The sequence below is a fragment of the Somniosus microcephalus genome, chromosome 2, assembly GCF_052327205.1.
Source record: "Somniosus microcephalus isolate GS21.2 chromosome 2, FLI_Smic_1.0, whole genome shotgun sequence".
In the NCBI taxonomy this organism is placed as follows: Eukaryota; Metazoa; Chordata; class Chondrichthyes; order Squaliformes; family Somniosidae; genus Somniosus; species Somniosus microcephalus.
The window spans coordinates 383,920,351-383,944,568 of NC_140988.1; the positions used below are offsets into that span (position 1 = coordinate 383,920,351).

Consider the following 24,218-nt stretch of genomic DNA (forward strand, 5'->3'; position numbering starts at 1 on the left):
CCCATCTCCCACCAACAATGTGTGGGTGAGATAAACCCCATCAGTGTTTTAAACAGTGTCCGAATCTCCTCCCATCTCCCACCAACAATGTGTGGGTGAGATAAACCCCATCAGTGTTTTAAACAGTGTCCGAATCTCCCCCCATCTCCCACCAACAATGTCTGGGTGAGATAAACCCCATCAGTGTTTTAAACAGTGTCCGAATCTCCCCCCATCGGTCACCAACAATGTGTGGGTGAGATAAACCCCATCAGTGTTTTAAACAGTGTCCGAATCTCCTCCCATCGGTCACCAACAATGTGTGGGTGAGATAAACCCCATCAGTGTTTTAAACAGTGTCCGAATCTCCTCCCATCTCCCACCAACAATGTGTGGGTGAGATAAACCCCATCAGTGTTTTAAACAGTGTCCGAATCTCCCCCCATCTCCCACCAACAATGTGTGGGTGAGATAAACCCCATCAGTGTTTTAAACAGTGTCCGAATCTCCCCCCATCGGTCACCAACAATGTGTGGGTGAGATAAACCCCATCAGTGTTTTAAACAGTGTCCGAATCTCCCCCCATCTCCCACCAACAATGTGTGGGTGAGATAAACCCCATCAGTGTTTTAAACAGTGTCCGAATCTCCCCCCATCTCCCACCAACAATGTGTGGGTGAGATAAACCCCATCAGTGTTTTAAACAGTGTCCGAATCTCCCCCCATCGGTCACCAACAATGTGTGGGTGAGATAAACCCCATCAGTGTTTTAAACAGTGTCCGAATCTCCTCCCATCTCCCACCAACAATGTGTGGGTGAGATAAACCCCATCAGTGTTTTAAACAGTGTCCGAATCTCCCCCCATCTCCCACCAACAATGTGTGGGTGAGATAAACCCCATCAGTGTTTTAAACAGTGTCCGAATCTCCTCCCATCTCCCACCAACAATGTGTGGGTGAGATAAACCCCATCAGTGTTTTAAACAGTGTCCGAATCTCCCCCCATCTCCCACCAACAATGTGTGGGTGAGATAAACCCCATCAGTGTTTTAAACAGTGTCCGAATCTCCTCCCATCTCCCACCAACAATGTGTGGGTGAGATAAACCCCATCAGTGTTTTAAACAGTGTCCGAATCTCCTCCCATCGGTCACCAACAATGTGTGGGTGAGATAAACCCCATCAGTGTTTTAAACAGTGTCCGAATCTCCCCCCATCTCCCACCAACAATGTGTGGGTGAGATAAACCCCATCAGTGTTTTAAACAGTGTCCGAATCTCCCCCCATCTCCCACCAACAATGTGTGGGTGAGATAAACCCCATCAGTGTTTTAAACAGTGTCCGAATCTCCCCCCATCTCCCACCAACAATGTGTGGGTGAGATAAACCCCATCAGTGTTTTAAACAGTGTCCGAATCTCCTCCCATCTCCCACCAACAATGTGTGGGTGAGATAAACCCCATCAGTGTTTTAAACAGTGTCCGAATCTCCCCCCATCTCCCACCAACAATGTGTGGGTGAGATAAACCCCATCAGTGTTTTAAACAGTGTCCGAATCTCCTCCCATCTCCCACCAACAATGTGTGGGTGAGATAAACCCCATCAGTGTTTTAAACAGTGTCCGAATCTCCTCCCATCGGTCACCAACAATGTGTGGGTGAGATAAACCCCATCAGTGTTTTAAACAGTGTCCGAATCTCCCCCCATCTCCCACCAACAATGTGTGGGTGAGATAAACCCCATCAGTGTTTTAAACAGTGTCCGAATCTCCCCCCATCTCCCACCAACAATGTGTGGGTGAGATAAACCCCATCAGTGTTTTAAACAGTGTCCGAATCTCCCCCCATCTCCCACCAACAATGTGTGGGTGAGATAAACCCCATCAGTGTTTTAAACAGTGTCCGAATCTCCCCCCATCGGTCACCAACAATGTCTGGGTGAGATAAACCCCATCAGTGTTTTAAACAGTGTCCGAATCTCTTCCCATCTCCCACCAACAATGTGTGGGTGAGATAAACCCCATCAGTGTTTTAAACAGTGTCCGAATCTCCCCCCATCTCCCACCAACAATGTGTGGGTGAGATAAACCCCATCAGTGTTTTAAACAGTGTCCGAATCTCCCCCCATCTCCCACCAACAATGTGTGGGTGCCACCAAGTCACCCAGAATGATCACTCATGCCACCTGGAGGAAGGTGAGACTGGCGCTGTGCCAACTCTCTTGCCCCCCCGGCACTGCTGATCTTAACAATGCTCTCTGGTTAAGAAAGGCTTCACTTAGAAGGACAAGGGCAGCAGACGCATGGGAACGTCACCACCTACAAGTTCCCCTCCAAGCCACACACCATCCTGACTTGGACCTGTATCGCCGTTCCTTCACTGTCGCTGGGCCAAAATCCTGGAACTCCCTTCCTAACAGCATTGTGGGTGTACCTACACCACACGGACTGCAGCGGTTCAAGAAGGCGGCTCACCACCACCTTCTCAAGGGCAATTAGGGATGGGCACTAAATGCAGGCCTAGCCAGCGACGCCCACATCCCATCAATGAATTAAAAAAAAGAAACCCGGAGCTCGAGCTCCTCCAGCTGACGGCACTTCTTGCACATGTGGTTATGATTTTGTGTTACTGACAATATGCTGAAAGCAGTCAATTTTGTATTTTTTTAAAGAACGTTAAATGCTTTAAAATAAATACACCTGGCTGATTTAATGACTCTCTGGTTTTTTTATTCGTTTATGGGATCTGGGCATCGCTGTCAAGGCCGGCATTTATTGCCCATCCCTAGTTGCCCTTGAGAAGGTGGTGGTGAGCCGCCCTCTTGAACCGCTGCAGTCCGTGTGGTGAAGGTGCTCCCACAGTGCTGTTAGGGAGGGAGTTCCAGGATTTTGACCCAGCGACGATGAAGGATCGGCCGATATATTTCCAAGTCAGGATGGTGCGTGACTTGGAGGGAACTTGGAGCTGGTGGTGTTCCCGTGCGCCTGCTGCCCTTGTCCTTCTAGGTGGAAGAGGTCGCGGGTTTGGGAGGTGCTGCCGAAGAAGCCTTGGCGAGTTGCTGCAGTGCATCTTGTAGATGGTACACACTGCAGCCACGGTGCGCCGGTGGTGGAGGGAGTGAATGTTTAAGGTGGTGGTGTTACTGGTGGGGAACCAATAGTGACCATTCGTAAAATCAGCCCGCTCATGTAAATATAACACCTCAAAATTATATTGCTTATGTTATTTTACACACCTATTTAACAAGCAGCACAATCACTCTGTGACTTAGCCTTGTCGCGAGTTCAAAAGAAAACATTTGTTGTGTGAAGTGATTTTCTGATAATTATTTTGATGTTTGTTGTGCTGCGATGTAATGGTGTGTTAACCAGGCAACCTCTTGAGATGGTCGACAGTCTTCGCACTCGACCAGCTGAAGGCAGCGGCTCCCAATGGTACTGGATCAAGATTCTCATGTTTGTACAACTTCAGTTTAGTGTTAAATCTCAATTTCTTCTGATGGCGCAAGTGATTCAATACACCGCCCAGTGTGGTACTGAGCGACACAGACCAGGAGGGCACAGAGCTCCAAATCCCAGCCCTGCTGCATCAGCCCAGGCCAGTGACTGGGACCATACAACAAGTTATAGTTACACAGCACCTTTAACACTGTAAAACAGCCTACGGGTACAGTAGCGTAGTGGTTATGTTACTGGACTAGTAATCTAAAGGCCTGGACTAATGATCCAGTTAGATGGCGAGTTCTAAATCCCACCACGGCAGCTGGGGAATTTAAATTAAATGAAAAGCTAGTACAGGAAACTCTTTTTTATCCGGGACCGACGTGGTGCCGGTTGATCAAAAAGTCCGGATTACAGAGAGGTATACTTACCAAAGTACGAGAGCCCCGTGCACGGCCACAGATCCAGGAACCCCAGTTACACGGCCACAGGTGCAGGAACCCCGGTTACACGGCCACCAGTCCAGGAGTCCCGGTTACACGGCCACAGATCCTGGAACCCCGGTTACACGGCCACAGATCCAGGAACCCCGGTTACACGGCCACAGATCCAGGAACCCCGGTTACACGGCCACAGATCCAGGAACCCCGGTTACACGGCCACATATCCAGGAGCCCCGGTTACACGGCCACAGATCCAGGAACCCCGGTTACACGGCCACAGATCCAGGAACCCTGGTTACACGGCCACAGATCCAGGAACCCCGGTTACACGGCCACCGGTCCAGGAGTCCCGGTTACACGGCCACAGACCCAGGAGTCCCAGTTACACGGCCACAGATCCAGGAACCCCGGTTACACGGCCACAGATCCAGGAACCCCGGTTACACGTCCACAGGTGCAGGAACCCCGGTTACACGTCCACAGATCCAGGAACCCCGGTTACACGGCCACAGATCCAGGAACCCCGGTTACACGGCCACAGATCCAGGAACCCCGGTTACACGGCCACAGGTGTAGGAACCCCGATTACACGGCCACAGATCCAGGAACTCCGATTACACGGCCACAGATCCAGGAACCCCGGTTACACGGCCACAGATCCAGGAACCCCGGTTACACGGCCACAGATCCAGGAACCCTGGTTACACGGCCACAGGTGCAGGAACCCTGGTTACACGGCCACAGGTGCAGGAACCCCGGTTACACGGCCACAGGTGCAGGAACCCCGGTTACACGGCCACAGGTGCAGGAACCCCGGTTACACGGCCACAGGTGCAGGAACCCCGGTTACACGGCCACAGATCCAGGAACCCTGGTTACACGGCCACAGATCCAGGAACCCCGGTTACACGGCCACAGATCCAGGAACCCTGGTTACACGGCCACAGGTGCAGGAACCCTGGTTACACGGCCACAGGTGCAGGAGCCCTGGTTACACGGCCACAGGTGCAGGAACCCTGGTTACACGGCCACAGGTGCAGGAACCCTGGTTACACGGCCACAGATCCAGGAACCCCGGTTACACGGCCACAGATCCAGGAACCCCGGTTACACGGCCACAGATCTAGGAACCCCGGTTACACGGCCACTAATATGAAGTAAAACCTACCTGAACCTACTCCTGAATTTTGCCGGTTAAGAGAGATTTCCGGTTATTTAGGAGCCGGGTAATAGAGAGTTTCCTGTATCAGTAACGGTGACCATGAAACTATCAGATTGTTGTAAAAACCCGTCTGGTTCACTAATGATGTCCTTACCCGGTCTGGCCTGTATGTGACTCTAGACCCACAGCAATGTGGTTGACTCTTAATGGCCCAGCAAGTCACTCAAAGGCAACTAGGGATGGGCAATAAATACTGGCCTAGCCAGCGATGCCTACATCCTGTGAACACATTTTTTAAAAAGGCGCTGCACTTTATAAGACAAAAAATTTGACAGCGAGCCACATAAGGGGATATTAGGGCAGGTGACCAAAAGCTTGGTCCTTGGTTTTAAGAAGCATGTTAAAGGGGGAGAGAGAGGCGGAGGGAATTCCAGAGCTTAGGGCCCAGACAGCTGAAGGCACGGCCACCAATGGTGGAGGGATTATAATCAGGGATGCTCAAGAGGCCAGAATTGGAGGAGGGCAGATATCTCGGGGGGGGGGGGGGGGGCGGGGGCGCTGGCGGTTGTAAGTAATCCTCTTCAACAACCAGTAGCTTTATCTGCTGGAAATTGCCCATGGACGGCCTCTGTTGTGACATCCGCCCAAACATCAGCAGGCTTCGCGAGATCGATGATCACAACTCGGGCCTGAAGAGTGGGGGCTTGGGAGAAATACCCGAGGGTGACCCACCACCTCCCGCTGGAATCGTACCTCAGCGCGTAATCGACACCGTCAGGAGCGGAGGAGAGCGGAGGGGGGATGGATATCGTACCTCGGTGCATAATCGACACCGTCAGGAGCGGAGGAGAGCGGAGGGGGGATGGATATCGTACCTCGGCACGTAATCGACACCGGCAGGAGCAGAGGAGAGCGGAGGGGGGATGGATATCGTACCTCGGCGTGTAATCGACACCGTCAGGAGCAGAGGAGAGCGGAGGGGGGATGGATATCGTACCTCGGCGCGTAATCGACACCGTCAGGAGCGGAGGAGAGCGGAGGGGGGATGGATATCATACCTCGGCGCGTAATCGACACCGTCAGGGGCGGAGGAGAGCGGAGGGGGATGGATATCGTACCTCGGCGCGTAATCGACACCGTCAGGAGGGGAGGAGAGCGGAGGGGCATGGATATCGTACCTCGGCGTGTAATCGACGCCGTCAGGAGCAGAGGAGAGCGGAGGGGGGATGGATATCGTACCTCGGCGCGTAATCAACACCGTCAGGAGCGGAGGAGAGCGGAGGGGGGATGGATATCGTACCTCGGCGAGTAATCGACACTGTCAGGAGCAGAGGAGAGCGGAGGGGGGATGGATATCGTACCTCGGCGTGTAATCGACACCGTCAGGAGCGGAGGAGAGCGGAGGGGGGATGGATATCGTACCTCGGCGTGTAATCGACACCGTCAGGAGCGGAGGAGAGCGGAGGGGGATGGATATCGTACCTCGGCATGTAATCGACACCGTCAGGAGCGGAGGAGAGCGGAGGGGGGATGGATATCGTACCTCGGCGTGTAATCGACACCGTCAGGAGGGGAGGAGAGCGGAGGGGGGATGGATATCGTACCTCGGCGTGTAATCGACACCGTCAGGAGCGGAGGAGAGCGGAGGGGGGATGGATATCGTACCTCGGCGTGTAATCGACACCGTCAGGAGCGGAGGAGAGCGGAGGGGGGATGGATATCGTACCTCGGCGCGTAATCGACACCGTCAGGAGCGGAGGAGGATGGATATCGTACCTCGGCGTGTAATCGACACCGTCAGGAGCGGAGGAGAGCGGAGGGGGATGGATATCGTACCTCGGCGTGTAATCGACACCGTCAGGAGGGGAGGAGAGCGGAGGGGGGATGGATATCGTACCTCGGCGTGTAATCGACACCGTCAGGAGGGGAGGAGAGCGGAGGGGGATGGATATCGTACCTCGGCGTGTAATCGACACCGTCAGGAGCGGAGGAGAGCGGAGGGGGATGGATATCGTACCTCGGCGTGTAATCGACACCGTCAGGAGCGGAGGGGGGATGGATATCGTACCTCGGCGTGTAATCGACACCGTCAGGAGCGGAGGAGAGCGGAGGGGGGATGGATATCGTACCTCGGCGTGTAATCGACACCGTCAGGAGCGGAGGAGAGCGGAGGGGGGATGGATATCGTACCTCGGCGTGTAATCGACACCGTCAGGAGGGGAGGAGAGCGGAGGGGGGATGGATATCGTAACTCGGCGTGTAATCAACACCGTCAGGAGGGGAGGAGAGCGGAGGAGGATGGATATCGTACCTCGGCGTGTAATCGACACCGTCAGGAGGGGAGGAGAGCGGAGGGGGATGGATATCGTACCTCGGCGTGTAATCGACACCGTCAGGAGCGGAGGAGAGCGGAGGGGGATGGATATCGTAACTCGGCGTGTAATCGACACCGTCAGGAGGGGAGGAGAGCGGAGGGGGAATGGATATCGTACCTCGGCACGTAATCGACACCGTCAGGAGCGGAGGAGAGCGGAGGGGGATGGATATCGTACCTCGGCGTGTAATCGACACCGTCAGGAGCGGAGGAGAGCGGAGGGGGATGGATATCGTAACTCGGCGTGTAATCGACACCGTCAGGAGGGGAGGAGAGCGGAGGGGGATGGATATCGTACCTCGGCGTGTAATCGACACCGTCAGGAGCGGAGGAGAGCGGAGGGGGGATGGATATCGTACCTCGGCACGTAATCGACACCGTCAGGAGCGGAGGAGAGCGGAGGGGGGATGGATATCGTACCTCGGCGTGTAATCGACACCGTCAGGAGCGGAGGAGAGCGGAGGGGGATGGATATCGCACCTCGGCGTGTAATCAACACCGTCAGGAGGGGAGGAGAGCGGAGGGGGGATGGATATCGTACCTCGGTGTGTAATCGACACCGTCAGGAGCGGAGGAGAGCGGAGGGGGGATGGATATCGTACCTCAGCGTGTAATCGACACCGTCAGGAGCGGAGGAGGATGGATATCGTACCTCGGCGTGTAATCGACACCGTCAGGAGGGGAGGAGAGCGGAGGGGGGATGGATATCGTACCTCAGCGTGTAATCGACACCGTCAGGAGCGGAGGAGGATGGATATCGTACCTCGGCGTGTAATCGACACTGTCAGGAGGGGAGGAGAGCGGAGGGGGGATGGATATCGTATCTCGGCGTGTAATCGACACCGTCAGGAGGGGAGGAGAGCGGAGGGGGGATGGATATCGTACCTCGGCACGTAATCGACACCGTCAGGAGCGGAGGAGAGCGGAGGGGGGATGGATATCGTACCTCGGCGTGTAATCGACACCGTCAGGAGCGGAGGAGGATGGATATCGTACCTCGGCGTGTAATCGACACCGTCAGGAGCGGAGGAGGATGGATATCGTACCTCGGCGTGTAATCGACACCGTCAGGAGGGGAGGAGAGCGGAGGGGGATGGATATCGTACCTCAGCGTGTAATCGACACCGTCAGGAGCGGAGGAGAGCGGAGGGGGATGGATATCGTACCTCGGCGCGTAATCGACACCGTCAGGAGCGGAGGAGAGCGGAGGGGGGATGGATATCGTACCTCGGCGTGTAATCGACACCGTCAGGAGCGGAGGAGAGCGGAGGGGGGATGGATATCGTACCTCGGCGCGTAATCAACACCGTCAGGAGCGGAGGAGAGCGGGGGGGGACGGATGTCGTACCTCGGCGCGTAATCAACACCGTCAGGAGCGGAGGAGAGCGGAGGGGGATGGATATCGTACCTCGGCGAGTAATCGACACCGTCAGGAGCAGAGGAGAGCGGAGGGGGGATGGATATCCTACCTCAGCGTGTAATCGACACCGTCAGGAGCGGAGGAGAGCGGAGGGGGGATGGATATCGTACCTCAGCGAGTAATCAACACCATCAGGAGCGGAGCGGAGCGGAGGGGGGATGGATATCGTACCTCGGCGCGTAATCGACACCGTCAGGAGTGGAGGAGAGCGGTGGGGGATGGATATCGTACCTCGGCGTGTAATCGACACCGTCAGGAGCGGAGGAGGGCGGAGGGGGATGGATATCGTACCTCGGCGTGTAATCGACACCGTCAGGAGCGGAGGAGAGCGGAGGGGGATGGATATCGTACCTCGGCGTGTAATCAACACCGTCAGGAGGGGAGGAGAGCGGAGGGGGATGGATATCGTACCTCGGCGTGTAATCAACACCGTCAGGAGGGGAGGAGAGCGGAGGGGGGATGGATATCGTACCTCGGCGTGTAATCGACACCGTCAGGAGGGGAGGAGAGCGGAGGGGGGATGGGTATCGTACCTCGGCGTGTAATCAACACCGTCAGGAGGGGAGGAGAGCGGAGGGGGGATGGATATCGTACCTCGGCGCGTAATCGACACCGTCAGGAGCGGAGGAGAGCGGAGATGGATGGATATCGTACCTCGGCGCGTAATCAACACCGTCAGGAGCGGAGGAGAGCGGAGGGGGGATGGATATCGTACCTCGGCGTGTAATCGACACCGTCAGGGGCGGAGGAGAGCGGAGGGGGATGGATATCGTACCTCGGCGTGTAATCGACACCGTCAGGAGCGGAGGAGAGCGGAGGGGGGATGGATATCGTACCTCGCCGTGTAATCGACACCGTCAGGAGCGGAGGAGAGCGGAGGGGGGATGGATATCGTACCTCGGCGTGTAATCGACACCATCAGGAGGGGAGGAGAGCGGAGGAGGATGGATATCGTACCTCGGCACGTAATCGACACCGTCAGGAGCGGAGGAGAGCGGAGGGGGGATGGATATCGTACCTCGGCGTGTAATCGACACCATCAGGGGCGGAGGAGAGCGGAGGGGGGATGGATATCGTACCTCGGCGTGTAATCGACACCGTCAGGAGGGGAGGAGAGCGGAGGGGGGATGGATATCGTACCTCGGCACGGAATCGACACCGTCAGGAGCGGAGGAGAGCGGAGGGGGGATGGATATCGTACCTCGGCACGTAATCGACACCGTCAGGAGTGGAGGAGAGCGGAGGGGGGATGGATATCGTACCTCGGCGCGTAATCGACACCGTCAGGAGCGGAGGAGAGCGGAGGGGGGATGGATATCGTACCTCGGCACGTAATCGACACCGTCAGGAGCGGAGGAGAGCGGAGGGGGATGGATATCGTACCTCGGCGTGTAATCGACACCGTCAGGAGGGGAGGAGAGCGGAGGGGGGATGGATATCACACCTCGGCGCATAATCGACACCGTCAGGAGCGGAGGAGAGCGGAGGGGGGATGGATGTCGTACCTCGGCACGTAATCGACACCGTCAGGAGCAGAGGAGAGCGGAGGGGGGATGGATATCGTACCTCGGCGTGTAATCGACACCGTCAGGAGCGGAGGAGAGCGGAGGGGGATGGATATCGTACCTCGGCGTGTAATCAACACCGTCAGGAGCGGAGGAGAGCGGAGGGGGGATGGATATCGTACCTTGGTGCGTAATCGACACCGTCAGGAGTGGAGGAGAGCGGAGGGGGATTCCAAATTTTGGAATCACCTACAAATGAGCAACCCCCAATGCAATAACTACGACGCCCTGAAATGCCAAGAGCTGACCATAAAGAAGAATACCCTCAGTCAACTAGTCCTGGGACTCAGTGAAGTAACTACTAACAGTACTAACAATAACCAGTCCCAGGACAGTGACAGGGTAACACAAAGTATTCGACCCAACACAATCGTCGCTAAGCAAAAGGAAAAATATCTGACATATTGGGCAGAAACAACAAAAACCCGAAGCAAACTCAATTGCTACTTGGCCCTAAACAGACAATACAACATAGCTGATTACCTGACCATGGTAAAGGATAACAAACTGAGAAGAACCTTGACAAGGTACAGACTTAGCGAACATAGCCTAGCGATCGAAAAAGGCAGACACAGGCAGACCAGGCTGCCAAGAGAAGACAGGATATGCTCTCATTGCAGTCAGGGAGTAGTTGAGACAGAGATGCACTTCCTCACAGCCTGTGGAAAATATCAGGGCATCAGGGAGAATTTCTACCAAAAATTCTCACAAATATGCCCTGAATTCAGAAATCTGAATGACAACCAAGAACTCCCATTCCTACTGGGAGAGGAGAGAAGCTGTGTAACACTGGCGGCACACTATGTTACAGCTTGCCATGAACAGAGGGACAACCAGTAAACTAAGACAAGAGTATATATAAACAAGGCGAATGTATATTTATAAACTCAGGGATATACCTGTTTATACACTGTATGAATGGAACCGCGTTTATGTGTTCAACCATAAATGTATTTTGATGCTTTGGCAACATAAGATGTACCTTATCATGCCAATAAAGGGATTTGAATTGTGAATTGTGAATTGTGATATCGTACCTCGGCGCGTAATCGACACCATCAGGAGTAGAGGAGAGCGGAGGGGGATGGATATCGTACCTCGGCGTGCAATCAACACCGTCAGGAGCGGAGGAGAGCGGAGGGGGGATGGATATCGTACCTCGGCGTGTAATCGACACCGTCAGGGGCGGAGGAGAGCGGAGGGGGGATGGATATCGTACCTCGGCGTGCAATCGACACCGTCAGGAGCGGAGGAGAGCGGAGGGGGGATGGATATCGTACCTCGGCGTGTAATCGACCACGTCAGGAGCGGAGGAGAGCAGAGGGGGGATGGATATCGTACCTCGGCGTGTAATCGACACCGTCAGGAGCGGAGGAGAGCGGAGGGGGATGGATATCGTACCTCGGCGTGTAATCGACACCGTCAGGAGCGGAGGGGGGATGGATATCGTACCTCGGCGTGTAATCGACACCGTCAGGAGCGGAGGGGGGATGGATATCGTACCTCGGCGTGTAATCGACACCGTCAGGAGGGGAGGAGAGCGGAGGGGGGATGGATATCGTACCTCGGCGTGCAATCGACACCGTCAGGAGCGGAGGAGAGCGGAGGGGGGATGGATATCGTACCTCGGCGCGTAATCGACACCGTCAGGAGCGGAGGAGAGCGGAGGGGGGGTGGATATCGTACCTCGGCGTGTAATCGACACCGTCAGGAGCGGAGGAGAGCGGAGGGGGATGGATATCGTACCTCGGCGTGTAATCGACACCGTCAGGAGCGGAGGGGGGATGGATACCGTACCTCGGCACGTAATCAACACCGTCAGGAGCGGAGGGGGGATGGATATCGTACCTTGGCGCGTAATCGACACCGTCAGGAGCGGAGGAGAGCGGAGGGGGGATGGATATCGTACCTCGGCACGTAATCGACACCGTCAAGGGCGGAGGAGAGCGGAGGGGGGATGGATATCGTACCTCGGCGTGTAATCGACACCGTCAGGAGCGGAGGAGAGCGGAGGGGGGATGGATATCGTACCTCGGCACGTAATCGACACCGTCAGGAGCGGAGGAGAGCGGAGGGGGATGGATATCGTACCTCGGCGTGTAATCGATACCGTCAGAAGCGGAGGAGAGCGGAGGGGGATGGATATCGTACCTCGGCGTGTAATCGACACCGTCAGGAGGGGAGGAGAGCGGAGGGGGGATGGATATCGTACCTCGGCGTGTAATCGACACCGTCAGGAGCAGAGGAGAGCGGAGGGGGGATGGATATCGTACCTCGGCGTGTAATCAACACCGTCAGGAGCGGAGGAGAGCGGAGGGGGATGGATATCGTACCTCGGCGCGTAATCGACACCGTCAGGGGCGGAGGAGAGCGGAGGGGGGATGGATATCGTACCTCGGCGTGTAATCGACACCGTCAGGGGCGGAGGAGAGCGGAGGGGGGATGGATATCGTACCGCGGCGTGTAATCGATACCGTCAGAAGCGGAGGAGAGCGGAGGGGGATGGATATCGTACCTCGGCGTGTAATCGACACCGTCAGGAGCGGAGGAGAGCGGAGGGGGGATGGATATCGTACCTCGGCGTGTAATCAACACCGTCAGGAGCGGAGGAGAGCGGAGGGGGATGGATATCGTACCTCGGCGCGTAATCAACTCCGTCAGGAGCGGAGGAGAGCGGAGGGGGGATGGATATCGTACCTCGGCGTGTAATCGACACCGTCAGGGGCGGAGGAGAGCGGAGGGGGGATGGATATCGTACCTCGGCACGTAATCGACACTGTCAGGAGCGGAGGAGAGCGGAGGGGGGATGGATATCGTACCTCGGCGTGTAATCGACACCGTCAGGAGGGGAGGAGAGCGGAGGGGGGATGGATATCGTACCTCGGCGTGTAATCGACACCGTCAGGAGCGGGGGAGAGCGGAGGGGGGATGGATATCGTACCTCGGCGTGTAATCGACACCGTCAGGGGCGGAGGAGAGCGGAGGGGGGATGGATATCGTACCTCGGCGTGTAATTGACACCATCAGGAGGGGAGGAGAGCGGAGGGGGATGGATATCGTACCTCGGCGTGTAATCGACACCGTCAGGAGCGGAGGAGAGCGGAGGGGGGATCGATATCGTACCTCGGCGTGTAATCGACACCGTCAGGAGCGGAGGAGAGCGGAGGGGGGATGGATATCGTACCTCGGCACGTAATCGACACCGTCAGGAGCAGAGGAGAGCGGAGGGGGGATGGATATCGTACCTCGGTACATAATCAACACCGTCAGGAGCGGAGGAAAGCGGAGGGGGGATGGATATCGTACCTCGGCGCGTAATCGACACCGTCAGGAGGGGAGGAGAGCGGAGGGGGATGGATATCGTACCTCGGCGTGTAATCGACACCGTCAGGAGCGGAGGAGAGCGGAGGGGGATGGATACATTTCAGAGTTCTGTTGACTTGCAGCATCGCGATGGTGCCGAATTCCGAGCACTTGTTTTGTGTTTAATTTCCCCCCAAACCCCACCAAGTGAAGTGTTCATTGTTGCTGTGGATTGTTCACAACAACGAAAGTTTGAATTTTGTATTAGTGTTAGAAATGTTTTTAATGTAGATATTCTTTTTAAAGCTGTGGTTTGTTGCCTGTATCTCTTTTTTTTTTAAAGTGCCCTTTTAAGAAAACCCAACATGGGTTAGAAATATTGAATGAGCATTTCAGGCCAAGCGTAAGACTAGGGATTGTCTCCAATTTTTTCTCTCTCTCTCTCTCTCTGCCCTCTCTTCTTTCCTGGCCCAATATTTATCCCTCAATCAACATCACTGAAACAGATGATCTGGTCATTATCTCATTGCTGTTTGTGGGAGCTTGCTGTGCGCAAATTGGCTGCCGTGTTTCCCTAAATTACAACAGCGACCACACTTCAAAAAAGTACCTCTTTGGCTGTGAAGCGCTTTTGGACGTCCCGAGGCTGTGAAAGGCGCTGGAGAAATGTGAGTCTTTTCTTTTAGCGTATCACGACCAACGACTGGAATGCCTATCAGAGAACGTCATTGTATCAGCTCTACAGTTCATACAATGTATCACACATTAAAAGGGTTAAATATAAGAAAAGAGTACATACAAATTATATGAATGTATATTTATACACTCAGGGATATATCTGTTTATACACTGTATGGATAGATCTGTATTTTTGTGTACAACCATGAATGTTTTTCGATGCTTTTGCAACATAACATGTACCTTGTCATGCCAATAAAGCGATTTGAATTGAATTGAATAGTGGTCTCAATACTCTAAAGATATTGGCCCAGAAATTCGGGTTGGGGGCTTCCCGCGGGTGTAAGCCCCCGACCTGCACTTACCTAGCGCGCCGGCCGTTGAGCTGTGGGCCCGCGTGGGATTCCGATCCTGGGCCTCCTCCAACTGCCGGCGTGCAGTGCTTGCGTATCCCAGGGGCGCAGTTAGTTCGATGCGTCCCCTGGGATCACGTGGGCCATGGAGAGCCAATGGTAGCAGGGAATCTGTATTCATAGATTTGACAGGTAGAGCTGTCAAACCTATAAATACTATAAGCCCCAAAACATCACTAAATCTTCAAATAATTTTTTTTTTTAAACATCAAATTTTTTAAATAACTATAAATTACATGAAGTAACTATTTTAAACAATAATTTAAATTTTTGAAAAAATTAATTTTATTTTCTAACGGGGCTAAAAATAAACTTACCTTTCTTTAAAGTATTTTAAAATAATAAACCTGTGGAAAAAAAGTTTTAATTTTAATTAATTCACCACTTACCTTGTGAAAAGCAGGCCTTGCGACTGCTTTTTAAAGTGTAACTGCTGGAGACTTACCCTCCCGGAGAAACCTGGAAAAAAACATTAGTTCGTTGCACACGCGCTGCCTCTCCGGCGCACGCGTTCCACCTCTCAACCCCTTCTTTCAGGGGAACGGAAGTGTCGGTTTCCCGCGCATGCGCAGTGCATGCACGAAACCGGCACTTTCGTTGGGCCTACGCGTGAGTACCCCGTGCGTACTCATGCGTTGGGACCCGAATTTCTGGGCCATTATACCAGTATCTGAAAAGATTACGTGACCAACTGATTACAATCGCATTCCCGGGCCAGGGAGCATTCTCCTCATTGTCAAAGTTCCCATGCTTCCTTCATCTGCTATTCTGAGGATAATCATTTGCACCTCCTCTGGGCCCACCTCTTGTTTCTACACTTAACTCATGATCTCATACCTTTTGCCTTGTACCATCCTCCCTTTTGCCATTTAATCACTCCGGCCCTCCACCCTATCACAGACCTTCCCTTTTTGTTCTTTTCCCCGGCTCTGTACTTGTTTAAAACCTGTTAATCTCGAACATCTCCGAGCAGCTCTGACGAAGGGTGATCGAGCTGAAACGTTGATTCTGTTTCTCTCTCCGCAGACGCTGCCTGACCCGCTGAGTGTTTCCAGCATTTTCTGTCTGTATTTCAGATTTCCAGCATCCGCAGTATTTTGCTTTCGATTACAATGGGGCTCGTCGAAATGTTACAGACCAGCCGCTGACTGAACCAGCGGGAGTCTGAACCAGTGGCCTCTTGGGTAAGAGTCGTGAAACCGGGGATTTATGTAATTTACAATCCAGTAATCCTCCCCCCACCTGCCCCTGCTGCCGACGATTTCAGCAAAATAATCTCCCTTAACCCTAATGAGGAAAAATTCAGCAGAATCTTCCTTCTGCCGATGTATCCCCAGTACAGATCCCCAGGGAACACCACTTGTCACATCCCGCCAATCAGAGAATGTTCCCTTTATCCCTACTCACTGTCTCCAACCCGACCCATGTTACAAGGTAGTCTCCAATTCCAAAATAACAACAGAAAACGCTGGAAAAACTCAGCAGGCCAGGCAACATCCGTGGAGAGAGAAACCGAGTCAACGTTTCAGGTCGAAACCCTTCGTCAGAACTGAGAAAAAAGCAGGAAATGAAACGGATGAAAAAGCAAGTTTGGGGGCTGGGAAATGGGGGAGGGGATGAAAGAACAAAGGGGAGGTCAGGGAGGGGTGAGGAGACATGAAGAGATATTCAAGGCGAGACGAGATGGTAATAGGACAGGTAAAGAGACAAAGGATGGCTCTAGATGAAGTGTGAAATGCGCTGACAGAGTGAGAGACAGCTGCCATGTGGGAGAGAGAAAGAGGAAAAGGCACAAACCAAGTGTGAATAAAAAATATATAAAAATAAAATCGGGGCCAAGGTTATGATCTGAAGTTGTTGAACTCGATATTGAGTCCGGAAGGCTGTAAAGTGCCTAATCGGAAGATGAGGTGCTGTTCCTCGAGTCTCCAATTCCATGTGGTCTCATTTTTGGTAATAATTTCTTCTGCGGAACCTTATCAAATGCCTTCTGGAAGTCCATATAGAAAATACCCCCTATCCAACCTGCTGGTGACCTTCTCAAAAAATGTAACTAGAATACTCAGACAAGACCTACCCAGTGTCAACCCTGGCTCAGTGGGCAGCAGCCTAGCCTCAGAGTCAGAAGGTTGTGGGTTCAAGTCCACTCCAGAGACCTGAGCTCATTATCCAGGCTGACACTCCCAGTGCACTGCAGAGGGAGCGCCGCACTGTCGGAGGGGCAGTGCTGAGGGAGCGCCGCACTGTCGGAGGGACAGTACTGAGGGAGCGCCGCACTGTCGGAGGGGCAGTACTGAGGGAGCGCCGCACTGTCGGAGGGGCAGTACTGAGGGAGCGCCGCACTGTCGGCGGGGCAGTACTGAGGGAGCACCGCACTGTCGGAGGGGCAGTATTGAGGGAGCGCCGCACTGTCGGAGGGGCGGTACTGAGGGAGCGCCGCACTGTCGGAGGGGCAGTACTGAGGGAGCGCCGCACTGTCGGAGGGGCAGTACTGAGGGAGTGCTACACTGTTAGAGGTGTCGTCTTTCGGATGAGACATTAAACCGAGGCCCCGTCTGCTCTCTTGGGTGGATGTAAAAGATCCATGGCACTATTTGAAGAGGAGCAGGGGAGTTCTCCCTGGTGTCATGGTCCAATATTTATCCCTCAACCAACATCACTATAAACAGATGAACACATTAATGTTTGTGGGAGCTTGCTGTGCGCGAATTGGCTGCTGCATTTCCTACATTACAACAGTGACCACACTTCAAAAAGTACTTCATTGGCTGTGAAGTGCTTTGGGACGTCCTGAGATTGTGAAAGGCGCTATAGAAATGCAAGTCTTTCTGTTTTTTCCTCCTGAAATGCATGCTGATGCCCTTTGATCAGCTCGATCGTGAACAAATGCTGAGTCGTCTGTCTCTGCTGATAGCGTCCAGCAACTTCCCCACACGACTGCTGGCCGGATTTTAACTCGGGGCGGACGGGGGTTTTTGTTCAAAGGCCGCGGTCAGGACAGAGCAAATACCGCAGCGCTGACTCACCGTGTGCTCCGAGGTCCCGGCTTCCCCTTGGAGAGCGAGCGTCAGTAGTCTGCTGGGAGGCGGCATGTCTTCGGGGAGCAGGGATGGGTCTCCAACTCCCTGGGTGTGAAACACAACTCGGCATTAACACAAGAACATTTTCTTTCTGCCTCCCTCAAGCGGACCGCGCTGAATCTTCCGAGAGGCCATTTTATCGGTGAATAGCGAGCTTGGCCAAACAGGAGCCATCCTCCTTCTATAAAAACACCAGCGCCGGCGTTATATCAAAATTATATCAAAATTGCAGTAAAGAGAATTGGGCGAAACAGAGTGATGACAGGAATTTACTGAGAGTGGAAATTCAGTGCAGAAAGGGAGGAGGTGCTCAATGCTTTCAACCAAATGGTTCTGTAAATAACTAAATAAACGAATAATCAGAGTAATTAATTAGATCTAAGGGGATAAAATTAAAATGAACTAAGTAGAAGATACCACAGGTTAGGATCTGGAATGCACTGCCTGAAAGGGTGGTGGAGGCAGACTCAATCGTGGTTTTCAAAAGGGAGCTGGATAAGTACCTGAAGGAAAAACATTTGCAGGGCTACGGGGAAAGGGCGGGGGAGTGGGACTAGCTGAAGTGCTCTTGCAGAGAGCCGGCACTGGCTCGACGGGCCGAATGGCCTCCTTCTGTGCTGTAACCATTCTATGATTCTATACCAACATTAAAGGGATCCGAATTGCATTAAATAAAAATCTGCTTTGTGTAAATAATTAAATAACAAATGGGAGTAAGGGCATATTAAATTAAACATACATATGATGCAAGTAGATACAATTTTAAGCACAATGATGGGACAGCTGAGACCCTGTGCCGTGTGGGAACGCCCGGATACTCCACATCTCCTGGATAACCACGTGTGCAGGAAGAGCCTCCGGTTCCTCAAGCTCGCCTTCGGGTTATTTTTTATTCGTTCATGGGATGTGGGCGTCGCCGGCAAGGCCGGCATTTATTGCCCATTCCTAGTTGCCCTCAAGAAGGTGGTGGTGAGCCGCCTTCTTGAACCACCACAGTCCGTGTGGTGAAGGTACTCCCACAGTGCTGTTAGGGAGGGAGTTCCAGGATTTTGACCCAGCGACGATGAAGGATCGGCGATATACTTCCAAGTCAGGATGGTGTGTGACTTGGAGGGGAACTTGGAGGTGGTGGTGTTCCCATGCGCCTGCTGCCCTTGTCCTTCTCGGTGGTAGAGGTCGCGGGTTTGGGAGGTGCTGCCGAAGAAGCCTTGGCGAGTTGCTGCAGTGCATCTTGTAGATGGTTAACACTGCAGCCACGGTGCGCCGGTGGTGGAGGGAGTGAATGTATAAGGGGGTGGATGGGGTGCCAATCAAGGAGGCTGCTTTGTCTTGGATGGTGTCGAGCTTCTTGAGTGTTGTTGGAGCTGCACTCATCCAGGCAAGTGGAGAGTATTCCATCACACTCCTGCCTTGTGACTTGTAGATGGTGGAAAGACTTTGGGGAGTCAGGAGGTGAGACACTCGCCACAGGAAACCGAGCCTCTGACCTGCTCTTGCTTGTTGGAGATAGTCATTGTCTGGCACTTGTGTGGCGCGAATGTTACCTGCCACTTATCAGCCCAAACCTGAATGTCGTCCAGGTCTTGCTGCATGCGGGCATGGACTGCTTCATTATCTGAGCTGTTACGAATGGAATGGAACACTGTGCAGTCATCAGCGAATATCCCCACTTCTGACCTTATGTTGGAGGGAGGGTCATTGATGAAGCAGCTGAAGATGGTTGGGCCTAGGACACTGCCCTGAGGAACTCCTGCAGCGATGTCCTGGGGCTGTGACGATTGGCCTCCAACAACCACAGCCATTTTCCTTTCTACTAGGTATGACTCCAGCCAGTGGAGAGCTTTCCCCCCGATTCCCATTGACTTCAGTTTTACTAGGGCTCCTTGATGCCACACTCGGTCAAATGCTGCATTGATGTTAAGGGCAGAAACCCTCACCTCATCTCTGGAATTCAACTCTTTTGTCCATGTTTGGACCAAGACTGTAATGAGGTCTGGAGCCGAGTGGTCCTGGCGGAACCCAAACTGGGCATCAGTGAGCAGGTTATTGGTGAGTACATGCCACTTCATTGCACTGTCGAAGACATATCTAACCCGTGCTGTACCTGCCCTGAGATTGTTTGATGGGACAGTGTAGAGGGAGCTTTACTCTGTATCTAACCCGTGCAGTACCTGCCCTGGGAGTGTTTGATGGGACAGTGTAGAGGGAGCTTTGCCCTGTATCTAACCCGTGCTGTACCTGCCCTGGGAGTGTCTGATGGGACAGTGTAGAGGGAGCTTTACTCTGTATCTAACCCATGCTGTACCTGCCCTGAGATTGTTTGATGGGACAGTGTAGAGGGAGCTTTACTCTGTATCTAACCCGTGCAGTACCTGCCCTGGGAGTGTTTGATGGGACAGTGTAGAGGGAGCTTTACTCTGTATCTAACCCGTGCTGTACCTGCCCTGGGAGTGTTTGATGGGACAGTGCAGAGGGAGCCTTACTCTGTATATAACCCATGCTGTACCTGCCCTGGGAGTGTTTGATGGGACAGTGTAGATTGAGCTTTACTCTGTATCTAATCCGTGCTGTACCTGCCCTAGGAGTTTTTGATGCGAGAGTGTAGAGGGAGCTTTACTCTGTATCTAACCACGTACTGTACCTGTCCTGGGAGTGTTTGATGGGACAGTGTAGAGGGAGCTTTACTCTGTATCTAACCCATGCTGTACCTGCCCTGGGAGTGTTTGATGGGACAGTGTAGAGGGAGCTTTACTCTGTATCTAACCCGTGCTGTACCTGCGCTGGGAGTGTTTGATGGGACAGTGTAGAGGGAGCTTTACTCTGTATCTAGCTCGTGCTGTACCTGCGCTGGGAGTGTTTCATGGGACAGTGTAGAGGGAGCTTTAATCTGTATTTAACCCGTGCTGTACCTGCCCTGGGAGTGTTTGATGGGACAGCGTAGAGGGAGCTTTACTCTGTATTTAACCCGTGCTGTACCTGCCCTGGGAGTGTTTGATGGGACAGTGTGGTGGGAGCTTTAATCTGTATTTAACCTGTGCTGTACCTGCCCTGGGAGTGTTTGATGGGACAGTGTAGAGGGAGCTTTACTCTGTATCTAACCCGTGCTGTACCTGCCCTGGGAGTGTTTGATGGGACAGTGTAGAGGGAGCTTTACTCTGTATCTAACCCGTGCTGTACCTGCCCTGGGAGTGTTTGATGGGACAGTGTAGAGGGAGCTTTACTCTGTATCTAACCCGTGCTGTACCTGCCCTGGGAGTGTTTGATGGGACAGTGTAGAGGGAGCTTTACTCTGTATCTAGCTCATGCTGTACCTGCCCTGGGAGTGTTTAATGGGACAGTGTAGAGGGAGCTTTGCTCTGTATCTAACCTGTGCTGTACCTGCCCTGGGAGTGTTTGATGGGACAGTGTAGAGGGAGCTTTACTCTGTATCTAACCCGTACTGTACCTGCCCTGGGAGTGTTTGATGGGACAGTGTAGAGGGAGCTTTACTCTGTATCTAACCCGTGCAGTACCTGCCCTGGGAGTGTTTGATGGGACAGTGTAGAGGGAGATTTACTCTGTATCTAACCCGTGCTGTACCTGCGCTGGGAGTGTTTGATGGGACAGTGTAGAGGGAGCTTTATTCTGTATCTAACCCATGCTGTACCTGCCCTGGGAGTGTTTGATGGGACAGTGGAGAGGGAGCTTTACTCTGTATCTAGCTCGTGCTGTACCTGCCCTGGGAGTGTTTGATGGGACAGTTTAGAGGGAGCTTTACTCTGTATCTAACCCGTGCTGTACCTGCCCTGGGAGTGTTTGATGGGACAGTGTAGAGGGAGCTTTACTCTGTATCTAACCCGTGCAGTACCTGCCCTGGGAGTGTTTGATGGGACAGTGTAGAGGGAGCTTTACTCTGTATCTAACCCGTGCAGTACCTGCCCTGGGAGTGTTTGATGGGACAGTGTAGAGGGAGCTTTACTCTGTATCTAACCCGTGCTGTACCTGCCCTGGGAGTGTTTGACGGGACAGTGTAGAGGGAGCTTTACTCTGTATCTAACCCGTGCTGTACCTGCCCTGGGAGTGTTTGATGGGAGAGTGTAGAGGGAGCTTTACTCTGTATCTAACCCGTGCTGTACCTGCCCTGGGAGTGTTTGATGGGACAGTGTAGAGGGAGCTTTACTCTGTATCTAACCCGTGCTGTACCTGCCCTGGGAGTGTTTGATGAGACAGTGTAGAGGGAGCTTTACTCTGTATATAACCCGTGCTGTACCTGCCTGGGAGTGTTTGATGGGACAGTGTAGAGGGAGCTTTACTCTGTATCTAACCCGTGCTGTACCTGCCCTGGGAGTGTTTGATGGGACAGTGTAGAGGGAGCTTTACTCTGTATCTAACCCGTGCTGTACCTGCCCTGGGAGTGTTTGATGGGACAGTGTAGAGGGAGCTTTACTCTGTATCTAACCCATGCTGTACCTGCCCTGGGAGTGTTTGATGGGACAGTGTAGAGGGAGCTTTACTCTGTATCTAACCCATGCTGTACTTGCGCTGGGAGTGATCCGTTCCTTCGCACTACCCTCACTCAGAATGGTGAGATGAGATGAGGCCAGCAGGGACCACGAGTCTGATGAAATTTCTGTTGATGTAAAGAAGCTGAAGTAAACAGACAGTAAAGCAGGAATAATTTTTAAAAAAACAATATTTATAATGGTGTAGATCAGGAGTGCAACACTTTTTCACGTGTGATGTTTCATTTTGAATTGGTAGAGAGACCATTACTGGGGGAGGGTCACACGACGGGGAGACGGTGCCGCACGATGGACGGGGACAGCCCCTCCTGAGGCAGAGCCAGTGATCCCGAAACTGACTGACAGCAGCTTGAAGAAGGAGGCCTAACCCTCGGAATAGAATTCAGCCATCAGTTTGGTCATCCTACCTTTTGCAGCAGCAGGAGTGTGTTCCTGCAGAGGGCTGCTCTCTCCAGTCAGGCTGTGAAGAGTCGATCGAGCAGATCTCCTGGGAGCAGGAGTTGGTCGCTGCCATTCTGCGTGGGAATGAAAGCCCATCAGTGGATTCAGCACAGCGTCACTGTCCTGCATTCCTGCCGCGACTGCCCTCTTCCACTCCCCGCTTTATAAGTAATTAGCTTGAGAATTAACGATGGACTGCCGGGTATTCAAAGAATTTCCAATTTCCTGGGGCTGACTGCTTTTTAAACATTTCAGTGGTGAGGGATGGCCTAGAAACAAGCACTAATATTACAGTAATAAAGCTGCTGAAACATCAGGGATGATTTTATTACTGGGAGATTAATGGTGTACTATTGAAACAGACACTAATATTACAGTAATAAATTTACTCAAACATCAGGAGGGGAATCGTAACTTTGAGTGAGGAAAATAAAGGCGAGTCAGCTTGGCTCGATTGGTAGCTCTCCCCTGCCTTAGTCAGACAGTCACTGGGTTCAGCCCAGTGCTGGAATGGAGCGCATGATCCAGGCTGACTCTCCAGTGTAGCGCTGAGGGAGTGCTGCACTGTCAGAGGTGCCGTCTTTTAGATCAGACTTTAAAATTGTAATGCCATCTGTACAGGTGCATGTCACAGAGCCCGTGGCATATTACGGGGAGCATACTTGAATTACACTGGTTCTACTGCTATTATCAGCCTGTGGGAGTGTCAATTTATTGACTGTGGTAAAGGCCTCAGGACATGCTCAATCAGGTCAGCTGCCTGAAGCACGTCCGTGCAAGATGTGACGGCCGTCACAATGTCAAAACCCACATCATTCTCAGGGTCCAAAGATTGATTTCTAACAACTTCACTGATCTGCATCAAACATAAAACTTGACCAACACATAGGAACAAATGCATTAGCAGGTTAGAGGGAGCTTTACTCTGTATCTAACCCGCGCTGTACCTGCCCTGGGAGTGTTCGATGGGACAGTGTAGAGGGAGCTTTACTCTGTATCTAACCCATGCTGTACCTGCCCTGGGAGTGTTTGATAGGTTAGTGTAGAGGGAGCTTAACTCTGTATGTAACCCGTGCTGTCCCTGCTCTGGGAGTGTTTGATGGGACATTGTCGAGGGAGGTTTGCTCTGTATCTAACCCGTGCTGTACCTGCCCTGGGGCTGTTTGATGGGACAGTATAGAGGGAGCTTTACTCTGTATCTAATCCGTACTGTACATGCCCTGGGAGTGTTTGATAGGTTAGTGTAGAGGGAGCTTAACTCTGTATGTAACCCGTGCTGTACCTGCCCTGGGGCTGTTTGATGGGACAGTGTAACATAGAAACACAGAAGATAGGAGCAGGAGTAGGCCATTCGGCCCCTCGAGCCTACTCCGCCATTCAATGCGATCATGGCTGATCATCCAAATTCAGTACCCTGTCC

At 53.0% G+C, this 24,218-nt stretch overlaps 1 protein-coding gene across 1 annotated transcript in view; it reads right to left on the reverse strand.

Annotated features, from left to right (window-relative positions):
* The window catches only part of LOC147123821 (apolipoprotein L6-like), a 97,467-nt gene that overhangs the window by 32,000 nt on the left and 41,249 nt on the right, over positions 1 to 24,218 (reverse strand). Inside the window, exons 2-4 of the mRNA XM_085976256.1 lie at positions 22,765 to 22,872; positions 17,802 to 17,900; positions 14,295 to 14,396 (exon numbers count right to left, since the gene is read on the reverse strand). Of these exons, the coding sequence (XP_085832382.1) occupies positions 14,295 to 14,396; positions 17,802 to 17,900; positions 22,765 to 22,872 (309 nt within the window). The remainder of the gene's footprint in view (positions 1 to 14,294; positions 14,397 to 17,801; positions 17,901 to 22,764; positions 22,873 to 24,218) is intronic.